The sequence below is a fragment of the Bos indicus genome, chromosome 12 (assembly GCF_029378745.1).
Source record: "Bos indicus isolate NIAB-ARS_2022 breed Sahiwal x Tharparkar chromosome 12, NIAB-ARS_B.indTharparkar_mat_pri_1.0, whole genome shotgun sequence".
Taxonomy (NCBI): Eukaryota; Metazoa; Chordata; class Mammalia; order Artiodactyla; family Bovidae; genus Bos; species Bos indicus.
Genome location: NC_091771.1, coordinates 28802355 through 28824710, shown reverse-complemented (window position 1 = coordinate 28824710; position 22356 = coordinate 28802355). Strand labels below are relative to the sequence as shown.

The window sequence follows — 22356 nt, the reverse complement described above, 5'->3', positions numbered from 1 at the left end:
AGGGGATGGAGGTTTGGTCCCTGGTTGGGGAACTAAGATTCCATAAGCTGTGCTGTGAGGCCAGAAAAAAGAAAAAAGGACTAAAAAGTTAAAAAAAAAAAAAAAAAAAAAAGCTACTTAACAATGAGAATTATTTAAATAAATGAACTAACAGCCGTATAGTTGAGACAGAAATAATACTTTAAACCATAAACCAAGAAGTTACACAGTAACAAAACTCCATTCATACATATACATATTTAAATTTATACAGTAACAAAACTCCATTCATATAGATACATATTTAAATATTTCCATCCCTTTCCATTCTGAGGGCTCAAAGTTATTGCATCCCAGGATGTAATTGGGTGAGGAAAAGAACCGTTGCCCTTTCATTTGGTTAAGGGAGGTTTTGTGGTACCAGTTGGATTTGTAAAAGGTCTTTGAAAGAGAAGATGTATTGGCAGGATTGGGAGGAAAAGGCATGTCAACCAAAAAGTGTGTGGCTGGAGTGAAGAAGCAGAGGAAGGGAGTGGTGGTGTGGCTGGCCAGAGCAGCTGAAGGGAATTCAAGACCTACCTCCTGGAATGAAACAGAAGCCCACCAAAGCTTCAGACACACAGTTGCCAGTTGAGTTTTCTGCTTGAATAGGAGCCCGTGTTCCCTAGCACTCCAAGGGCTCTGAGGTTTCAGGTGGGGATTAGCCGATGAAATGATCCTGCTGTGGGAACAGTATGAATCAAGATTGTGGTCTCTGTGTGAGGATTTCACATTTTGTCAGACCATTTTACCAGCTTTTCTTCCCTCATTCCTGTGGCTTCCAAATTAAAGCTGTAAACAAACAGATACACTCTGAGAACCCACTGTGTGCAGAGCACTGCAGTAGGTGTTTTGGATTGCCCTGAATTGCAAAGAAGTGACCCTCAAGAGGCAGGCAAACTGGGAATCCATGATTTTTAGTAAGAATGCTGATGGTAATACAGTGGTTATCCCAAATCCCTGTGTACTCAGCTGTAACGTGTGGGATATAGTTAGACGGGGCTAAGGGAGTATTAAGATGTTTAAAAATCTGTTTCCTAGTCAGTTTTATGTTTTTGGTTTTATGTGGATTTGGGTGCCATGTGGAAGCATTTAATATCTGAGATATCTTTTATGGTGTTTTTGCATCTCAGTTTCTAGGCAGTCTGGTATAGCAGGAACAGTACACACTTCTGAGTCAGGAGAACTGTATTGGAGTCCCTTGGGTGTGCGATTTGGACAAGTTACTTTAACTTTTTCAGCTTCAAGCAGGCATAAAGCTAACTCCTCAGTCTTGAAATGGAGTCCCCCTAAAACCAAGTTCCCAGTCTTACCCAGCCTGATAGTTTTTGGAGTGATTAATAGATATTCACATATTGAATCAATACATCAATATTTTATTGCTTATTTGTGAATATTTATGGCTAGAGGTGTTTACTGATTCATAGTTATGCAAAAAGGTGGCTTTTCTTAATGGCTTTCCATGTTTAGTCACAAAAATGGTTTCCCATATGTCTAAGTTTTATAAAGCAGTAATTGGTCTGGATAATAGCATGTACAATAGAAATATAATGCACGACTTTTTTGCAGTTTTAAGCTTTCTAGTAGTCACATTAAACAAAGCTTGAAAACATCTACAATTTCTTTTAGTATTTTACCTAGTCCAGTATATTTAAAATATTATTTTGACATGTAATCATCATAAACATTTTTTCTTTTTAAAAAAATTTTTAATTGAAAGATAATTGCTTTATAGAATTTTGTGGTTTTCTGTCATACATCAACAAGAATCAGCCATAGGTACACTCATGTCACTTCCCTCCAGATCCTTCCTCCCATCTCCCTCCCCATCCCACCCCTCAGCCTGTCACAGAGCCCCTGTTTGCATTCCCTGAGTCACACAGCAAATTCCCACTGGCTATCTATTTTACATATGGTATTGTAAATTTCCATGTTACTCTCTCCATACATCTCTCCTTCTCCCACCTCCCCTCCCCCCATGCCCATAGGTCTGTTCTCTGTCTGTTTCTCTGTCACCATAAACGTTATTAATGAAATATTTCATATTCTTTCTAGAGGGAATAATTCTCCAAAATCCAGTGTTCATTCATCTCAAACCACCAATGAATCTAAATTTGAATACCAAATTGGCCAAAAAGCCTTGATCTCTATTTAGATATCATAAAATTTACAGTTTAAAAAACTAGTTGTACATATGCAAATTATTACAGATGTACCTAAATTTTTTCCTATAACTGAATCAAGTATCAAGTTTTCAATTTTAATTTAAACGGATTAAAATGAAAATGCAGTAACTCAATTGCACTAACCACATTTCAAGCGCTTCATAGTTTTATGTGGCTGGTATTGAACAGCACAGCTAAAATTATCTTGAATTGTTTTTTAATAGGTCCCCAGACTTTTAGGCAGCTGAATCATTTCATAATAAAAAATAAAGATATTCTAAACCTGGATTTCATCTTGGGAGTTGCCTTATACTGATTATGCTTAGTGGTGACATCTGACACTCAGCTTGTTCTGCCTGCTAGATTGATGACATCTTCTTTGAATGCAGCTCTCTAGGTTAGCCAAAGTAATGTTTAGTTGCTTTTAAAATGCTGCAGGAGGATGGCTGTTTTTTCATAGCAAGTGTCTGAATCCATTATCTTTTGACTGAAAAGTCTGGATCTCAAACTGCTTGACTTGCCCAAGGTCCTACGGCTAATCGTGGGGCAAGTACCTCTTAAACCTGGACTTATGGATCCTGGCTGCCCTGGAGTCCTTATTTTGCCTGCTTTGGAGAACCCTGAAGGAGGACCCTTTCTTAGACCATATTTTTTGATTCTCAAATATATCATCAACTCCAGATCCAAAGTAGAATGTAGAAACCATGCTGTAGGCTGAGTTGTCTCAAAGGGTCCTTGGGCAGAGCAAGGTTGTGGAGATGAAAAGTCTTGGGGATAGAGGCCTGCTGCTGCTGCTGCTGCTAAGTCTCTTCAGTCGTGTCCGACTCTGTGCGACCCCATAGACGGCAACCAACCAGGCTGCCCCATCCCTGGAATTCTCCAGGCAAGAACACTGGAGTGGGTTGCCATTTCCTTCTCCAATACATGAAAGTGAAAAGTGAAAGTGAAGTTGATCAGTCGTCTCTGATTCTTAGCGACCCCATGGACTGCAGCCTTCCAGGCTCCTCCGCCCATGGGATTTTCCAGGCAACAGGGATAGAGGCCTCCTTAGTAGTAAAAAGCTACGTGACAAAGTCCCTTCTTCCTGCTTCTTCATTCACCTGTAAAGGCAAAATTTAACTTGATAGAACTGTCTTATGATCCAGCAATCCCACTGCTGGGCATACACACTGAAGAAACCAGGATTGAAAGAGACACGTGTACCCCAATGTTCATCGCAGCACTGTTTATAATAGCCAGGACATGGAAGCAACCTAGATGTCCATCAGCAGATGAATGGATAAGAAAGCGATGGTACATATACACAATGGAGTATTACTCAGCCATTAAAAAGAATACATTTGAATCAGTTCTAATGAGGTGGATGAAACTGGTGCCTATTATACAGAGTGAAGTAAGCCAGAAAGAAAAACACCAATACAGTATACTAACACATATATATGGAATTTAGAAAGATGGTAACAATAACCCTGTATACGAGACAGCAAAAGAGACACTGATGTATTGAACAGTCTTTTGGACTCTGTGGGAGAGGGAGAGGGTGGGATGATTTGGGAGAATGGCATTGAAACATGTATAATATCATATATGAAACGAGTCGCCAGTCCAGGTTCGATGCACGGTACTGGATGCTTGGGGCTGGTGCACTGGGACGACCCAGGGGGATGGTATGGGGAGGGAGGAGGGTTCAGGATGGGGAACACATGTATACCTGTGGCGGATTCATTTTGATATATGGCAAAACCAATACAATATTGTAAAGTTAAAAAATTAAAAAAAAAAAAAAAAAAGAAAAACAACCATTTTAATCCCCCACATAGTGGTGCCTTTAGTATGTTCATTTCTAATGTATAAAGTTCTCTTTTGGGAATGCCTCTTTTTTACTCCTACATAAAACCAGTACGGATGATTCATAAGTGTTGGGTGGAAATTGATATGGGATACTTAGCTGAATGGTTCTTGAACGTTCAGTGTAACTGGTTTTTAGATATTGTTGTTTTCTGTATGCTTTTTTTTTTTCCTGTATGCTTTCTTAATGAATAGTCAAAAGGGAGAGATAGAGCTCATTCCTTAAGCTCCTGGCGTGAGCTATTTCACCAGCATTTGCATACTTGATCAAGAAGGTTAGTGTTTTCAGGACCAGTCAAAACTTCAAGTTGGAAATATTGGTTTAAATGATGCTTTTTCAGATGCAATAGTTGTTTTCTCTCATTTTAACTGTACTTCTCTGAGCTCCCATTATCAAGCTCATTGTATTAAGTATTTAGATGTAAAAATATGAAAATCCTTTGAGTTTTCACCCTCCACTATTGATGCAATACATCTTTTTTTTCTTTTTTTGGCCATGCTGCATGGCTTGAAGAATCTTAGTTCCCCAACCAGGGATTAAACACTCATCCTCTGCAGTGGAAAAAAGTGGAGTCTTAACACTGGACCACCAGAAAAGTCCGTAATGCAATACATCTTGAAGAGCCCCTCTTTTTTGTTCTGGGCCACTAGTCAGCAATGCCCTTGTGGACTGTTGTTTCCAGGAGGCTTAGCTCTAAGGGCAGATATTGCCCTGCTTTTGTTGGCACTGTCATTAGTTGTATTTTAGAATTTTTGCATCTATGAAGTGATCATTTGTTACATCTTGCCTTCTCTGCATCCAATTCGCTGAGGGTTTGAAAACTGAACAAATAAACCTGCCTGAGTTGTATGCAAATAAAAGTTAGACTTGCAGTGAGAACTCGAATAGACTGTGTACTTGAGTTTTGTGACATCTATTTGGGCAAAGAAGCTATGAGGCTGTTTCGAGATGAAAAACACATTAAGGACAACATAAATGAGCTCCAAGTTTGCGGGGAGGTTACTTTCTGGTTCTTTATTATGTTTTGAGTTGTAAGGATGAGGTTACTAGCTTGACAGCTCTGTTCAAGATGGTAACTGTTTTAAACCCTCCCATTCCCCTGTCTGGGGAGACAGTTTTATAGCATACTAAATTATCATTTTTTTAAATTAAATATTCCCAGAGGCCACCAGTAGCTTCCAAACCTGGCTGCACATCCAAATTACTTGTGGAGCCTTTAAAAAAGATAGATCACAACTTTCCACCAATTTCACCAGAAATTGGTGAAATTTGTCCTGGAATTTGTGCTTTTTATGGAGCTCCCAAGCTCTATAAAAAGAGCTGTAAAGAGTCCTTTGTCAGCCCTCCCAGAATAAATGCATTAAACTCAAGAAATAGGATCAATACAGTATTCCTCCAATAAAACATAATTAAAAGACTATAGATCAGGGAGAGATCTGGTTAGGCATTGCACTTTCTGCTGTGGAACTGGGGAGTGTTTTTCTAAACTGATTCATCTTCAGAGAAAAGTTTTTGGAGAAGAAGCGCTTAGAGTATGTCTAACACAAGTAAGTTCTTTCATTTCTTATTAGCATAGAACGCCTTCTGATTTTCCTCTCCAAGGTGGGGCCTAAGTGCACCTGGTAATTTACAAGAGAACGGGTGTCACATGGAGGTTTAAAGAGAGGCTCTGTGTAGGTTCAGACAATCTGTATGTCATAAGTATTGCACACCTGTTGGTAGAACACTGCTTTAACAGTGGCTGGGTTCCAGGGGTGCCCTACACCGGAACAAACCAGTATTTTCCTAGAGGCCTTCCTGGTAAATGTTTTCGGATTGCATTTGTTTGTTGCATCTGTCTGTAGGTAATGACCTGCTTGGCAGTTGCCACCTACAACTAGAAGCCAGTGTGATAGCCATTGCCTCCAAGCATAATGAATGACACACTGTCTTTGATAGGTTCTTGGCCCTTACTGTGGTTTCCGCAGGGAAGGGGTGAGGCTGCATGGGATGTTTGCTCACGTTGTACTTAATTTGGTTTCTATCCTAAGACAGTCTCAGAGGTTCTTTGTCTCTGAAAGATTTGTTAATCCAAGTGAATGATTATATTCTGTACTATGTTATGTCATGGAAAAGTAGTGAAAAGATATACATAATCCTTTTGGCACTGGCATCTTACTGTTAACTGCCATGTTTCTATGATACTGTTTTATTATTTTTTTTAATTTAAATGTATTTGTTTTAATTGGAGGCTAATTACTTTACAGTATTGTATTGGTTTTGCCATGCATCAACATGCATCTGCCACGGGTGAATGATACCGTTTTAGCACTTGTATCTGCGGTTGTCATTTAGTTGCCCAGTCATGTCCAATTCTTCATGACCCCCATGGACTGCAGCCTGCCAGACTCCTCTGTCCATGGGGATTTCCAGGCAAGAATACTGGAGTAGGTGGCCATACCCTCCTCCAGGGGACCTTTCTGACCCAGGGATCGAACCTGCATTTCCTGCATGTCTCTGGCATCACAGGCAGATTCTTTACTGCTGAGCCACCGGGGAGGCCCCTTGTATTTACTAAATTTCTAGAAAGGCTAATGTGCATGTGATTATGCAAATAACATGTAACATCTTATTACTGAAATATTTCATTGAATATATCACACACTGGTTCTAAAGACTCAGTGAGAAATGTTGGGTTTTTAAGACCAATGATGGAAAAAAGAGAAAGAATCGTTATCAGCTTGAGTTTCTTATCACTTCAGGGTTTTGATATAGTTAATGTTCAGTATCGTAATTTTAAATGCTGACTTGTTCTCCATGCTAGAAAAATTTGAGTGGGTGTCAAAAGGCTATTTCTTGCTTCCCATAATATAATAAGGTAGATTATAATATACATTAAGGAAGGTTCATACAGCTCTGTAGGTCCCATTTGATGAAAGTGGTTATATAATCTAACCTTCATGTTAATCAAGTAGCATGAAATAGTATCAGTCTGTCAGTAGCCTAGAAACAGTCTTTCCCAAAGCAATGAGGTTAACCAGATACACTCAGGAATGTCCTTGCAACTTCTAAGCTTGTGAAAATAGAAACAGCCAGTTTGGGCTTTCACTTGCACTTAAAAATATTTGCAGTCAGGCCACCAGGCCACACAGATACAGAAAGGAAATTTTTATGAATATTAGATTAACTGTTAAAGTAATAAAAAGCATCAACTTTAAAGTCACCATTCAATTAATATTTGAGGATTATTATGGAACTATCAATTAAGCATGCCAGCAGTCCATTTTATGTTATTTATAAAATTTAGATTACATTAATATAGTTTAAAATGCATGACATTTATTTGGCGTCATTGGGGAACAAATGATCTCTGAGTAAATTTTTTCAGGTCATGAAGTTTAACCCTTGATGTGTCAAAACATTTCAGTTTAATAATACTGAATGGAATTCTTTCCAAAGTGTACTTTACTATTCTCTGTATTGTATCTGTGCCGTCAGAGGCTGTCATGATTCAACCATGTCTAAGTGAATTCAGATTGTCAGCAAATGTATTGATTACTAAAGATTCATTATATGTGGCTACCTTATTTTATTTATTTTTGGCTGCACTGGGTCTTCATGGCTGCACTCAGTTTTTCTCTAGTTACAGTGCTGCTGCTAAGTCACTTCAGTCGTGTCTGACTCTGTGCGACCCCATAGATGGCAGCCCACCAGGCTCCACCACCCCTGGGGTTCTCCAGGCAAGAACACTGGAGTGGGTTGCTATCTCCTTCTCCAATGCATGAAAGTGAAAAGTGAAAGTGAAGGCGCTCAGTCGTGTCCAACGCTTAGCGACCCCATGGACTGCAGCCTACCAGGCTCCTCTGCCCATGGGATTTTCCAGGCAAGAGTACTGGAGTGGGGTGCCATTGCCTTCTCCGTAGTTATGGTGAGTGGGGGCTATTTTCCAGCTGTGGTGTGCGGGCCTCTGATTGCGGTGGCTTCTCTTGCTGCAGAGAGGATGGGTTCTAGGCCCATGGGCTTCAGTAGCTGCAGTGCATGGGCTCAGTAGTTATGGCACACGAGCATAGTTGCCCTGCAGCATGTGGAATCTTCCCGGGCTAGGGATCGAAACCGTCTCCCCTGCATTGGCAGACAAGTTTCCTAACCACTGGATCGCCAGGAAAGCTCAGGATGGTCTCTTTTTATACGAAAATATCCTAAGGCTGCTGTCCTTCAGAAGTTTTATGTCTGCTTTTTGTTGTCTTCTGGTTTTTCTATCCATATGAGCCATCAGCTGACATATTTCACTTACTCAGTTGTCAGTGTGCCTGCCCATAAGAGCCTTCACCTATCCACGATTTGATGCTTTCAGTCTAACATAAACTGAGGCAAGATCAGGATTGCTGGAATGGTGTGTCCAGTGGGAGAAAAAAGCTCTGAGTAGAGACGGGTGAGGTGAGGTAGGAATTCTTAGTAACAAAGATGGACAGACTTTGTGCCATCTGTTTTTGACTCTAGAAGACACCTTGTATTATTCATTAATTCTAGGGATCCAAACTTTTGTAGGAATCCAAAGATGAGAACAATGTGAATCGCCCTTAGGATGTTTCCCAGACTGATACAGGCCAGGCTACTGCAGAAGGATGAATAGATCATGAGGGCATCATGGAGACTCCACTCAGGGATTCATGAATGCTGGGGTTTTAGATATGTGAAGTTTCTGGATTAAAAAGGTAGATCATTTGGAGGCTCTTTCAAAATGTTTACCAAAATAAATACTCTAAGTTTGCCATTGTGTAGAAGTTCCAATTCATAGTAAGGAAAGTACTAGAATAAAAATTAATAAATGTAGTGACTCTGGAGTCTGACAACCCTATGTTTGAATGACTTTGAGAAATCTTATTTTTAACTCCTTTTGTCGACTCCAGAATGGAATTGTAATGCCTGTCTTATAGGGTTGTTGTGAGGACTTAATAATACACGCGAAATGCCTGGCAGAGTACCTGACTCCAGTTCCATGTCTCTCTAATATTATTTCTTTTTTCTACCTCTTTCTCCCTTGTACTTCCCTTAAATGCTGTTTGATAATTAATATCTGTAATAGAGTGAAAAGAAAAAACAAAAATTTTTTTCTTATTTTGCTGAGGCTCTTTTAAGTAATGTTTTTTGTCATTGAATGACAGTCACATCATTTGAAAGGTTGGCCTAATAATAGCCTGAGAGATTTGAAGCTGACAAAGTACAGATTTTCAGTTGAGTCTTGACTCCAATGTAGATCTGAAAAAGGAGAATTGAAAGAATTCAATACTCAAGACTCAGATACCTCCCTCAGCACACTATTGTATTGTAATTGTTTTGACCCCTTTCATTAAAACAAATCAGATGCTACATAGGCACCACAATCAACTCTAAAATAATAATAATAAAGTGAAAGTGAAGTCGCTCAGTTGTGTCCGACTCTTTGTGACCACATGGACTGTAGCCTACCAGGCTCCTCTATCCATGGGATTTTCCAGGCAAGAATACTGGAATGGATTGCCATTTCCTTCTCCAGGGGATCTTCCCAACCCAGGGATCGAGCATGGGTCTCCCACATTGCAGGCAGATGCTTTACCGTCTGAGCCACCAGGGAAGCCAATAATAATAAAAAAAAACGCATCATAAACCCTGAATGTGTAAGATACTGTGGAACCACAGCGGCATCTTTGCTGACCTTGAGCTTGCCTGAAACACTTAGAGTGTTCATTCTGGGAATTTGGACATTTTTCTCCTTCCTGTGAAATGTTTCCGTTCATCAGTCAATTCACCATACCATGCTGTTTTGTAATTTCGACCTATGTTGCTCTAGCAAACCTTCAATTACCCTGAGTAAATCAAGAATAGAAAATGACTTGGGTTTCTTGCTCTTCACAGCTGTGTTAGTGAAGAAAATACACTTTCACTGACCCTCATACAATTCTTCTGTCAGAAATAAAGCCCATTGAAAGCTCAGTTACAATTCTGTTCTGTTTTTAAGTAACTTTGCGTTTTCCTTCCCAGTCTCCTCACTGGCCTAATCTTGTATTTTCTTTGAAGGTGAAACGCTTAATCGTCATCACCAGTATTGGTTCCTTCATAAATTAAGTTTTTCACAAGTCGATTTAGGCTGTGCCTTTTAAAATAATAGAACTGTAGATTTCCACCCTGATCACTTTTCTTTACCGGTTGTGTTAGCAGATGTTCAGCATTTCATCTTCCTTAAGAGTGTAGTTTCTCACTGACTTGGCTTCAGATAGGGATTCTCTGCTATTGCGTTTTGTCTGTAAGAACTTAAGCTGTTTAAAGCTGTTTGCACTTGTGGCCAAGAGTCCTGGTTCCCAAAGCAACGGTTTATCACCCACCCTGTGTTATCTTTGCTCTTGTATTTCTCCGGTCACAGGAACACGAGTGCAGCCTGGTGGGCTGTTCCCTGGGGGCGTGCGTGGACTCGGAATGCGTGGACTGTTTGTGGCGAGCCCTGGGGGTCAGGCTCATGTTCCTGGAGTGCTCTGAGCAGCTTGGCTAATCTGGCAGCATAGTATGTTCTTGTGGTTAAATATAGACATACAGGCACTCTGCAAGTTGTAGGTCACTGTCTTACCGAGCAGCTAAAAATTGTCCCATTGGTATGAACAGTCTGCCCTGGACGGAAGGCCTCTTTTAGTTTGTCTTCTACTGTAGGTTTTAGCACCTGACTAAAAATACACCTTGGGCCAGAAATAAAGGAGACCCACCTGGTGGCCGGGACACTTATGGTGGCAGAGAGCAGCGGGATCATGGACTCGGTCACTCTCTTTTTCTGCTTCGGAACATAGTCTCTGCAAACGGTTCCCGACTGTGAGTTTGGGTTCCTTTTCAGGCTCATGGAGATTACAACAGCTTGTTGGAGACGATCCTCTGTGATCAGCTTCATAAAAGGGCTTGGTAGGTATGAAAGGCTGATAATTGTGTGGAATGGGTCATTGGTTATCAGACTCTGGGTGGAGAGAAGGTTTCCATGCATGGGGGTGGTAGGGACACCTGCATCTCTATGCAAGGATTACTCCTAATGTCACTTGTTTAGAGACGGGAATAATACCCTTTAGAATTTCTGATTGAGATTGCAATTGTTGGGGCTGTTTCTGAGGTTAAGATTTGGTTAATTTTGTGTATGAGTCTGTGGAACAACAAAGCTGTGATGTCATGGAATTTTTCTGTGCACTGAAATTCTGCTAAAAGATTTGGTCTGACTCTCTGTTCTATAAAATTGCTAATCCATAAAAAAAAATTGCTAGTATGCATTTGGAAGATAGTTAACATCCCATTAAATATTACAGCAGAGGTAGGGTTTATGCATGATTTCTTCTAAATGTTGATGTAAATATCCTTATTTGTTTTGTTTTAAACCTTGAAATGGGCCTAAAGCAGTCTTTCCTTTGCTTTGGGCCTAGCCTTCTCCAACATTTAAAAACTGTTTTTCTTTTCTTGTGTAGGAACTAAAAATCAGGATGCCATATGTTAACCAACATTAACTGGATCCAAATTGCATGTGGCTGCTTTTTCTTTATCCAAATAAAATAGCCTGGTTCCATTAGCTCTATCATAACCTTGTGAGCAGTATTGTACAGGAGTTCCAAAAAATTAATGAGAGGAAACTTCCATGACACAGAGTTAATTACATGCAACTTGGATATCAACCACTTAACTTTCTATTTAATGAAAGTAGAGGAAAAAGTTAATTTGTAAATGGTAAAGTCATACATACTGTTCTAGTAGAGGAGAAGCATTTTCTTTATTAATGATTTGGGAGATTTAACTACTTGTTAATTATTCTACTGCACTATCTCTAATAAGACTACTAGATATTTGCATATAATACCACTCTATTTCTAGGGATAAAATCTCTATTAGTCATTAATTTACCCCTTTATGGTTTATAAAGTGGAGTATATTAGGAAACTGTTTTTTTCCTCTCAGGACATTTTTTTTAACGTATAACAAGCATACAACTTAAAAGGCAAAACTTACAGTTTTATGCCTTTGGAAAAATTTTCCACCATAATAGGACTTAATGAAATGATTCATATTTTTGTTTGATATCTCTTGGGAATGTTACTGACCCTTGCTATGTTACTGCTGGACAGACCGCTTGTGTGCTCTGGTAGCCAGCTCAACTTCTTTTTAAACTCAATATCTCTCTTGCTCACAATCTATAAACTTAACTTTTCATAGAACTAATATGGTTCTATGAATCGAAAGATTTACGATCACCTGAAATGATAAACTTGGGGTAGGCAAGTATCTATTAAGTGAATTTTACAGTCATTGTACAGTTCCATAACTATTTAAAAATTTAATAAGACCTATCTGCTAAGTCACTTTAGTCGTGTCCAACTCTGTGTGACCCCATAGACAGCAGCCCACCAGGCTCCTCCATCCCTGGGATTCTCCAGGCAAGAACACCGGAGTGGGTTGCCATTTCCTTCTCCAAATGCATGTAAGTGAAAAGTGAAAGTGAAGTCGTTCAGTTGTGTCCGACTCTTTGCGACCCCATGGATTGTAGCCCACCAGGCTCCTTCATCCATGGGATTTTCCAGGCAAGAGTACTGGAGTGGGGTGCCATTGCCTTCTCCGAATAAGACCTATAATATTTTTTATTAAATGATCTGGCATCCAAGTAAGCACATATGAATGAGGAATTTAATAAATACTTTGATCTTGACAAAATGAAGGACTTACCAGACTATCAAGGATTTCACTTATTCAGTGAAATGTTAGTGAGTTCATTATCACTTAATGTTAATTCAGTGTCAATGACGTAAATATTTGTGTAATTTCTATTATATGTCCTGCATTGGAAGTCCTTATCTTGCTATGAAAGTGAAAGTGAAGTCACTCAGTGGTGTCCGACTCTTTGCGACCCCATGGATTGTAGCCCACCAGGCTCCTCCGTCCATGGGATTCTCCAGGCAAGAATACTGGAGTAGGTTGCCATTTCCTTCTCCAGAGGATCTTCCCGACCCAGGGATCAAACCCAGGTCTCCTGAATTGCGGGCAGATGCTTTAACCTCTGAGCCACCTTCAGTTGACTATCTTGCTATAGATGTTGCAAATATATCTTGAGTTATCATATGTATTCACTTCAGTTCAGTTGCTCAGTCATGTCCGACTCTTTGCGATCTCATGGACTGCAGCACGCCAGGCCTCCCCGTCCATCACCAGCTCCCGGAGCTTGCTCAATCTTATGTCCATCGAGTTGGTGATACCATCCAACCATCTCATCCTCTATCGTCCCCTTCTCCTCCCACCTTCAATCTTTCCTAGCATCAGGGTCTTTTCCAATGAGTCAGTTCTTCTCATCAGGTGACCAAAGTATTGGAGCTTCAGCTTCAGCATCAGTTCGTCCAATGAATATTCAGGACTGATTTCCTTTAGGATTGACTGGTTTGATCTCCTTGCTATCCAAGAGACTCTCAAGAGTCTTCTCCAACACCAAGTACAAAAGCATCAATTCTTCAATGTTCAGCTTTCTCTATGGTCCAACTCTCATATCCATACCTGATTACTGGAAAAACCACAGCTTTGACTAGATGGACCTTTGTCAGCAAAGTAATGTCTCTGCTTTTTAATATGCTGTCTAGGTTGATCGTAGCTTTCCTTCCAAGGAGCAAGCATCTTTTAGTTTCAGCAGTCACCATCTGCAGTGATTTTGGAACCCAAGAAAATAAACTCTGTCACTGATTCCATTGTTTACCCATCTGTTTGCCATAAAGTGATGGGACCGGATGCCATGATCTTAGTTTTCTGAATGTTGAGTTTTAAGCCAACTTTTTCACTCTTCTCTTTCACTTTCATCAAGAGGCTCTTAGTTTCTCTTCTCTTTCTGCCATAAGGGCGGGGGGGATGTTATCTGCATATCTGAGGTTATTGATATTTCTCCTGGCAGTCTTGATTCCAGCTTGTGCTTCATCCAGCCGGGTGTTTCGCATGATGTACTCTGCATAGAAGTTAAATAAGCAGGGTGACAATAAACAACCTTGTCGTACTCCTTTCCTACTTTTGAACCAGTCCCTTGTTCCATGTCCAGTTCTAACTGTTGCTTCTTCACCTGCATACAGGTTTCACAGGAAGCAGGAAAGGTGGTCTGGTATCCCATCTCTTTAAGAATTTTCCACAGTTTGTTGTGATCCACAGAGTCAAAAGCTTTGGTGTAGTCAATAGAGCATAATGCATATGCAGAGCATCTGTATCATACATACATGTAGGTATAGTACTGTAAACATATGTATGTGAATGTATTTGATAGCAGAATGTATATTGTAATGTATATTGTACTGGTGTGTATATATATTACTTTATGATATAGATTATATTAGCAAAGACATACATAGGATCAGATTCCTTTTCAAGTCCCCTCACCTGCTGTCCCGCATCATGTCGTCTCCAAGGGGATCCTAGAGGGGAACAGCTAGAACTTTGGTTTGTGAGATTTGATGTCAGGAGAGGGTGGCTTCTGGCTCTGCTTTATGGTGGTCATCTCCGCATAGCCAGCCTGCCTTGTCTTCATTGTCCCTCCAGATTGGGTCCCTGTGTCATGCACCCACTAATGCAGCTGCAAACACTTCTCTTACCCTTGATTCTGGCTTTAATATGGTTCTGATAACATAGCCCAAGAAGCTGGGTATGTCCTTCCTGGTGGGCCTGAGTCTAACACCCACATAGCAGCCCACATACCACTGCTGCTTCTACAGCCTCTAGAGCCTTCTTGACCGTGACACAGCAAGAAACACATTTTGTGTTAGGCCCAGAGCACACACAGGGACCTATCTATGAACATAGACAGGGATGGGAAACAGAAGTGTCGTGAAACAGTGCTTTCCCTCACTATACAATGTGCCATCACTCTGCTGTTTTTCTCATCTGTGGTTTCCTATTCTATTTCATTGCAGACATGCTGCTTGTGGTATCTTGTGACTGAATATACTAAATTTTAAACTTTTTCTTCTTTATTGAATTTTGAAGAGCATGTTATACATTTTGGGCTTCCCTGATGGCTCAGATGGTAAAAAAAAAAAAAAAAAAAAATTTGCCTGCAATGCAGGAGACCAGGGTTCAGTCCCTGGGTTGGGAAGATCCCCTGGAGAAGGGAATGGCTGCTTACTCTGTATTCTTTCCTGGAGAGTTCCGTGGACAGAGGAGCCTGGCAGGTTATAGTCCATGGGGTTGTAGAGAGTTGGATATGACTGAGTGACTAACACTTTTTTTTTTTTTTTAACATATTAAGGATTCAGTGAACATTTGTTATGTAGCAAATTGATTAACTGATCTCACTCATAGTATTTTCAGACAACAATATTTCTGAAAAGACTCAAACTATATTGTAACATAGGTATGATCAAGGATGCCTGTGTAAATGACATCCCACCTACATTCACCTTTGCTGTGTGTTCTGTGTAAATGCTCCAAGATACACACTATTCAGTCCAACACATTTAATTAATGTGAAAGGTTGTGGCTGGACTTAAAAGTCTTAGTGAATATTCTACTTATGTGATCAAACCTACATTATAGATGGTATTCAGTTTTTTATATCATTATAGCATTCCTTCATTATTGCCACTAGAAGGCAATAATGGAAACTGAACAAATGAGCCTTAGTTTTTTTCACAAAGTGTTGTATTATGAAAAATTTTCAAATACATGTACAAGGAGAAAGAATATACAATATACATATACAAATGCAATATGCAGCACATCACCGTCACTCAGTTTGAGCAGTTGTCAAGCTATGGTCGTGTTTACTTCATACATACATTTAAGAGATCTTTTTCTCTTAAGTATTTTGAGTAAATTATGGATATCATTTCATTGAACTCCATGTAATCAGTATACAGTCTAGAAAATATAGATATTTTCTTACCTACCCACAATACTACTATCATTCCTAACAAAGTTAACCATGATTCTTTGTTACCTGGTATCCAAATTCAAATTCATATTCAATATGCTTTGACATTTTAAAAAAATGACTTCTAACAGTTGGTTTGCTCAAATCATGCAGCAGACCTGCATATTATGTTTGGCGGTTCTGTCTCCTAAGTCATCCTACCTACTTATGTATGTATGTGTGTGTGTATTTGGCTGTGCCAGGTCTTAGTTGGGGCATGCAAGATCTAGTTCCCTGACCAGGGATCTAACCCGGACCCCCTGCTTAGGGAGCGTGGAATTTTAGCCACTGGACTACCAGGGAAGCCCCCATTCTACCTATTTTTATCTTTCATTGACTTAAAGAAATTAATGCACTTTTCTTATAAAATGGACCTAATTCTGGATTATTTCCTTTGTTTCCTAGGGTGACATTTAACTTGCTTCTATATCCCCATTATTTCTTATAAATGGTTGTTAGTTCTAGTGTTTTTGAAAACTGGATGCGCTTGGACATAGGGTGAGAAACATTTCCCTCTTGGCCCCACTGCCAAGGTCATTTCTGTTCTCGCACTAGGAGACTCAGAAGCCCTCTGCCATTCTCAGGAATACATAGCTGACTGTTTTCAGTGTTTGGGGTCAAGAACTTTGACCAATATCCTATCACAGGGAGGGAATTTTGAGAAAGCTGCTAGAGTCAGTATTCTAAAGAAGTATCTTAAACACCTTAATCATGATAACATCTCACCAGGAAACATCTCTTCATGATTTCCTTATTTGGAAGTTGTGATGTTACAGGATTTCAGGTCATCTCTATAAAATGTGTAGGACCTTCCTTTCTGTTCTGATAGGCCTCATCCAGCTTCCCACCTTCATTATTTTTTCTCAGGGTGAGTACAGTGGTCTTTAATTTGTCCCTCAAACAGCCCCTTTGTAGCCCATCCTATACAACAATATCGATCCAACTTTTCTCCGGGAAACGTGCTAACTTCAAGTAAGATCCACATTCATTGACTTGTCATCCAAGCTCTTAATTCTGATAATAAGAACTAAAGACCTACTTTTTTAAATAGGACTTACGAGTTTAAGTTTTCATATGTATGTACTTCTTGAATTATTTTGTTCACACTGAGACTACCGTGGAAGCAGATGGGTTCCGTTGTTTAATTATGTTCAGTTGTTTAATTATGCCAGGCCTTGTGCTAAGGGCTTGGGATCTTTATGGTCCAGTTCTTGAGGACTTCTCAGTGCCTTGGTGAAAATAGCCTGCACGTGTGTGCTGTGATGGGGGTGCATGGTAGGACGACAAGGGGTGGGGGGACAAAAAGAGACCCTCAGCTGATGTCTCTAGATGTCTGCCACGCTGCACCCTTGCCTCAGCTGCACCTTTCTCATCTCTGCTCGTCAGAGTCCTACCTGTCCTCTCAGCCTTGGGTCAGATGCTGTCTGTTCCACCAAGTCTGGCGAATCAGTGGCTGGGGACAGTTGATGCTTCTGTCTTCCTAGGTCTAGCCCAGAGTTTTGTGAAAGGCGCAGTCTCAGGACATGTTTTTTTAAAAACATGTTGACATGAAGGACTTCCCTGGTGGTCCAGTGGGTAAGACCCCTTGCTCCCAAAGCACAAGGCACGGTTTGGATCCCTGCTTGGGGAACAAATCCCATGTGCTATGCGGCTTGGCCTAAAATAAATAAATATTTATTTTTTAATGTTGACCTAAGTCCTGAGTTTATAGTGAAGCATAGTCAGGTTCCCTCATGTGTCCACCTGTAGCATAGGGAGTTGCCAGTCTCAGAAGGGTGGATAGGAGCCAGAGGAGCAGTGGAGGTAGCACTAGAAGGGTCAGGATTGTTTGTCAAACTTTCTTCTAGAGGAAAGACAGACCATGGAATCTCACTAATTTGTATTAAGGAAAGGCAAGTATTGATTATTAAGTTGCTGAATTGTGGAAGTTTTGAATAAGTGATGTTTTATGTGTTGTCAGCCTTCTCTGATAGCTCAGTTAGTAAAGAATCTGCCTGTGATGCAGGAGACCCTGGTTCAATTCCTGGGTCGGGAAGATCCATGGGCAAAGGGATAGGCTACCCACTCCGGTATTCTTGGGCTTCCCTAGTGGCTCAGCTGGTAAAGAATCTGCCTGCAATGTGGGAGACCTGGGTTCGGTCCTTGGGCTGGGAAGATCCCCTGGAGAAGAGAATGGCTACCCACTCCAGTATTCTGGCCTGGAGAATTCCATGGACTGTATATAGTCCAGGGGGTCACAAAGAGTCGGCTCCACTTTCACTTTCACTTATGCATTGTCAGTGCATATTTTTACACAGTCATAGAATACTGGAGCTAGAAAGGACAATGAGGCCTGGCCTCTTTAGGAGGACAGGTAAGGAAAGGGAAGCCCAGGTGCTTCAGGTTCCTTCCCCTGGGTCACACAGAGCCGTGCTGGGACTCAGACCTCGGAGTCTCCGTGCAGTGCTCTCTCTGTGTTTGGCTTACAAAGCATTAAGTTAGTTGGAGTTCATAAAACATATCAGTTTTGCTGCAGATGAAAGGAATGAAGAACACTTCTGTCAACTGGATTCATTAGTCCTCTTTACTTTCCTCAGAGATCTGAGTGTGGTCCCCGGGCCAGCAGCATAACCTGGAAGCTGGTTAGAAATGCAGATTATCCAGCCTTACCCCAGAGCCCCTGAATCAGGAGGGGCCAACCCTTCCCGGTGAATCTGTGTACAGAGTTTCTGAGGACCGATGCATCCCATTGAAAGTCAGCAGCTCACATATGACAGCGTAAGGCCTTGTCCAATTTATCACCACTTTTGAATTAAGAAATTTCTAATTAATGAGATTTGACTGCATGAAATGAGCCAGAAGAGGAAGAAAATAGAAAGGAAGAGAAGATGTGAAGAGGAGGAAGAGGGGGAGAAAGGCCGGCAAGCACCCCCTAAAAGAGAGCAGTCTGTTGGTTCTGTCCAGGAGGAGAAGGAAGTTGAAATTCAGGATTATCCTGTCTCTAGCAGGTTACCCGATCTCCTTTCGGTGAGAAAGGACCTTGAAATGTCAGTGTAACTTCATCTTCCTTTGCTCACAGATCTCGGCAAACATTCCTTCAGGCTCTGATGACAGCACTTACACTTTGAAAATCGGGGGGAAAGTCCATGTAATTGCATCTGTGCAGATGACAGACATTTATAAAGGAGATCACTGAAGTGTTATTGTCGTTTCTCCAAGATAAAACGCTGGAAGGCAAAGGAAGAGAGAAAGAAAACAGAGCAATGACTTGATGCTTGCTCTTTATTGAACTACTTCACTCTCTCCAGGGTATTCTGTCTTTGGGAGACTAAAGACAAAACTGCATTGAGAGGCCACAGCTTGTGGTAAATACAGAGTACTGTGCCTTCAAGTTCACTTGCTTCCTCTTAGGATAACAACCAGTTACAGGTTATGTCATCAGGAAAGAAGAGTGTGTACCTTTCTGCTGCTGCTGCTAAGTCGCTTCAGTCGTGTCCGACTCTGTGCGACTCCATAGACGGCAGCCCACCAGGCTCCCCCGTCCCTGGGATTCTCCAGGCAAGAACACTGGAGTGGCTTGCCATTTCCTTCTCCAATGCATGAAAGTGAAAAGTGAAAGTGAAGTCGCTCTCTCGTGCCCGACTCTTAGCGACCCCATGGACTGCAGCCTTCCAGGCTCCTCTGTCCATGGGATTTTCCAGGCAAGAGTACTGGAATGGGGTGCCATTGCCTTCTCTGCTACCTTTCTAAGGCGTGTCATTAATCAGATTTCATGTATTTAGATGGGGCCTCAATTCTTGATTATTTTTTATGCTCCTAGCCTTTCTCGGACTCATCTAATGACTAGAAGATACATTCAAGTTCAAGAAGGCAGATAGCTTGGCAGGGGACCCATGGCTGGAGGTTGTATGAGTCTTTCGTAGAAATTAACCAACTCTATTATAGGAAGCCTCCAAATTACAACTTTTATATTTTATCTATCATCCTTTGAAGTCCCCAAACTAGCAAAGGGAAAAAACCCTGTGAGCAAAGGGACTTATCTTATTTAGTCTTCATCACAAGCAACTGGTTTGTTTTTAAAAACAAAAAAAACAGGGTGATCCAGGAAGTTCACAAGCTGTCAAGGAGACATGGGTTCAGATCCAGAGTCAACCACTCTGTGACTTTGGACAAATCACTTAACCTCTCTCAACATACACAGTCCTGGCTGTGAAAAGGAGATTGTTTGACCTTCTAGGATTATTTTTGAGGATTAAAGATATTAATTATCCTAGAGCTATCTTATGAAATTGAAACTTGAAGGAACACAATTTGAAAACTATAAAATTAAGAGCCAGATAGTGTAAGAAAAGGCAGGAATGTAGTCATCAAAAATGAAAGGAACGTTGCACATTATGAAAACTTTATGGAGATTGAGCAGAATTTAACATGTCATTGAATATATTTTTCTTCCAAGGCAAAATTTATTTGAGTATTTTTGCCTTGTAGTCTTTTCTTGACCTACTTTGAAATGTATAATATTATTGAGGAATCTTCCATCTCCTTAGAAATGTTTTTCTGTTGCTCAAGCTAATTGTTTTGTCTTATCCCAATATTTTCCACTTCCTAATAATGTTCATCAGAGGAAAATAATTCATCCAATCATACTTGGAGGTTTTTTTTTTTTTTTCTTTTCATCCTAATTTGCTTTCCATGACCTTGAGGGTTTCTGGTCATTTTGAGTATTTGCAGTCCTTTTAAAATGCCATTTCTTAAGCACCCTCATAAATTCATTAGTGGACAATTTATTATTGTTCTATACACAGTGTGACATGTTCTCACAGTAGCTGCGTCATCCTTGGTTTGTTATGTTTTATGAAATGTTCCTGTAATCCCAGTAAACAAAATAAGTCTTACAGGAAAGGATGGACTAGGGGGGAAAGTGTGGCCCTAAAGAAGGACCCAGCTTTTGTTTATGAAAGAGGTTTGCCCTCCAAACCTACGAAGTGAACAAGGCACTGAGAATCAGCAGAAAGAATAACTTGCGTCCAACTGCAGAGAAATCTGATCAGTTTACTCCTGTGTTGAAAGGTAGGGTTACACAGATCTCTGGAAAGTAAAGTTGTATAAGTGGATCTCCCTTTCTGGGAGGGGTACCTCTTTAAACAGTTATTACCTACCGTCTCAGGATATTTAAAAAAAAAAAAGAAAAGAAAAGTCATTTTTTATTTCAAATGTGCAGAGTGTGATTCCAATAACAGAAACATCAGAAAAAGCATTGAGTGTTTTGAAAAGCTGGTTCCTTGTTGTCTGTCTTTGTGAGCTGCCGAGAGCCAGCAGAGATGGCCCCTTTGTGTGTCCTGTACTTGCGAAGGAGGTAAAGAAGCAGGGTGTGCCATCATCATTTTGATTCAAGCCATTACAGGCTGGTTAAAACTCTCATTTTCAATCAAACTGACAGAGATACAGGCAGGCCATGGGGATGGATCAGGAAAGCAGACCTTGCCACGCCACAGCCAAGCACTCTAGGTTTCCTTGCACCCCATGAGTACACGGGGCTTTCATCTCTCCACAGCAGTTCCAGACTAGAATGTCTGAGTGCCTTTGGTTCCTCTGTTCCCTCACTCAATTTAATTTTCCCTTTGTTCTTTTAGAATGTATTGCAATCTAACACATTGTGTGTGCCTGTGTTTGTTGTTGTTTAGTCGCTCAGTTGTGTCCGGCCCTTTGCGACCCCATGGACTGCAGCACACCAGGCTTCCCTGTCCTTCACCGACTCCCAGAGCTTGCTCAGACTCATGTCTGTTAAGTTGGTGATGCCATCCAACCATCTCATCTTCTGTCATCCCCTTCTCTTCCTGCCTTCAATCTTTCCCAGCATCAGGGTCTTTTCCAATGAGTCAGCTTTTTGCATTGGGTGGCCAAAGTACTGGAGCTTCAGCTTTAGCATCAGTACACATGTGAAACTGCTGATTATATGATCCTGTCTCAGTAATCTGTAAACTTCATGAGGGCAGGACCCATCTGTTTTGTTCACAGCTATCTTCCCAGTGCCTGGAACAGAGCTCGAAACCTCAGCCCTCATTCATTAAATATTAATCAAAGTGAATGGGTGAATGAATGAATAGATGGATGGATGAATGGTAGGCTGTAATGAGCAATGGTCTTGCTGCTGCTGCTGTTGCTGCTAAGTCGCTTCAGTTGTGTCCAACTCTGTGCGACCCCATAGACGGCAGCCCACCAGGCTCCTCCATCCCTGGGATTCTCCAGGCAAGAACACTGGAGTGGGTTGCCATTTCCTTCTCCAATGCAGGAAAGTGAAAAGTGAAAGTGAAGTTACTCAGTTGTGTCCAACTCTTTGCAACCCCATGGACTGCAGTCTACCAGGCTCTTCCGTCCATGGGAGTTTCCAGGCAAGAGTACTGGAGTGGGTTGCCATTGCCTTCTCCAGAGCAATGGTC

At 40.9% G+C, this 22356-nt stretch overlaps 1 protein-coding gene across 8 annotated transcripts in view; it reads left to right on the top strand.

Annotated features, from left to right (window-relative positions):
- FRY (FRY microtubule binding protein) overlaps positions 1–22356 on the top strand; it is a 329636-nt gene that overhangs the window by 101302 nt on the left and 205978 nt on the right. The window contains exon 1 of one of the 8 annotated variants that reach the window (XM_070800576.1): positions 8156–10935. The exons of the other annotated variants lie outside the window; for them this stretch is intronic. Within the exon in view, the coding sequence (XP_070656677.1) occupies positions 10875–10935 (61 nt within the window). The 5' untranslated portion in view covers positions 8156–10874. Of the gene's footprint in view, positions 1–8155; positions 10936–22356 lie in introns of those variants that run through there. 8 annotated transcript variants of the gene reach the window in all.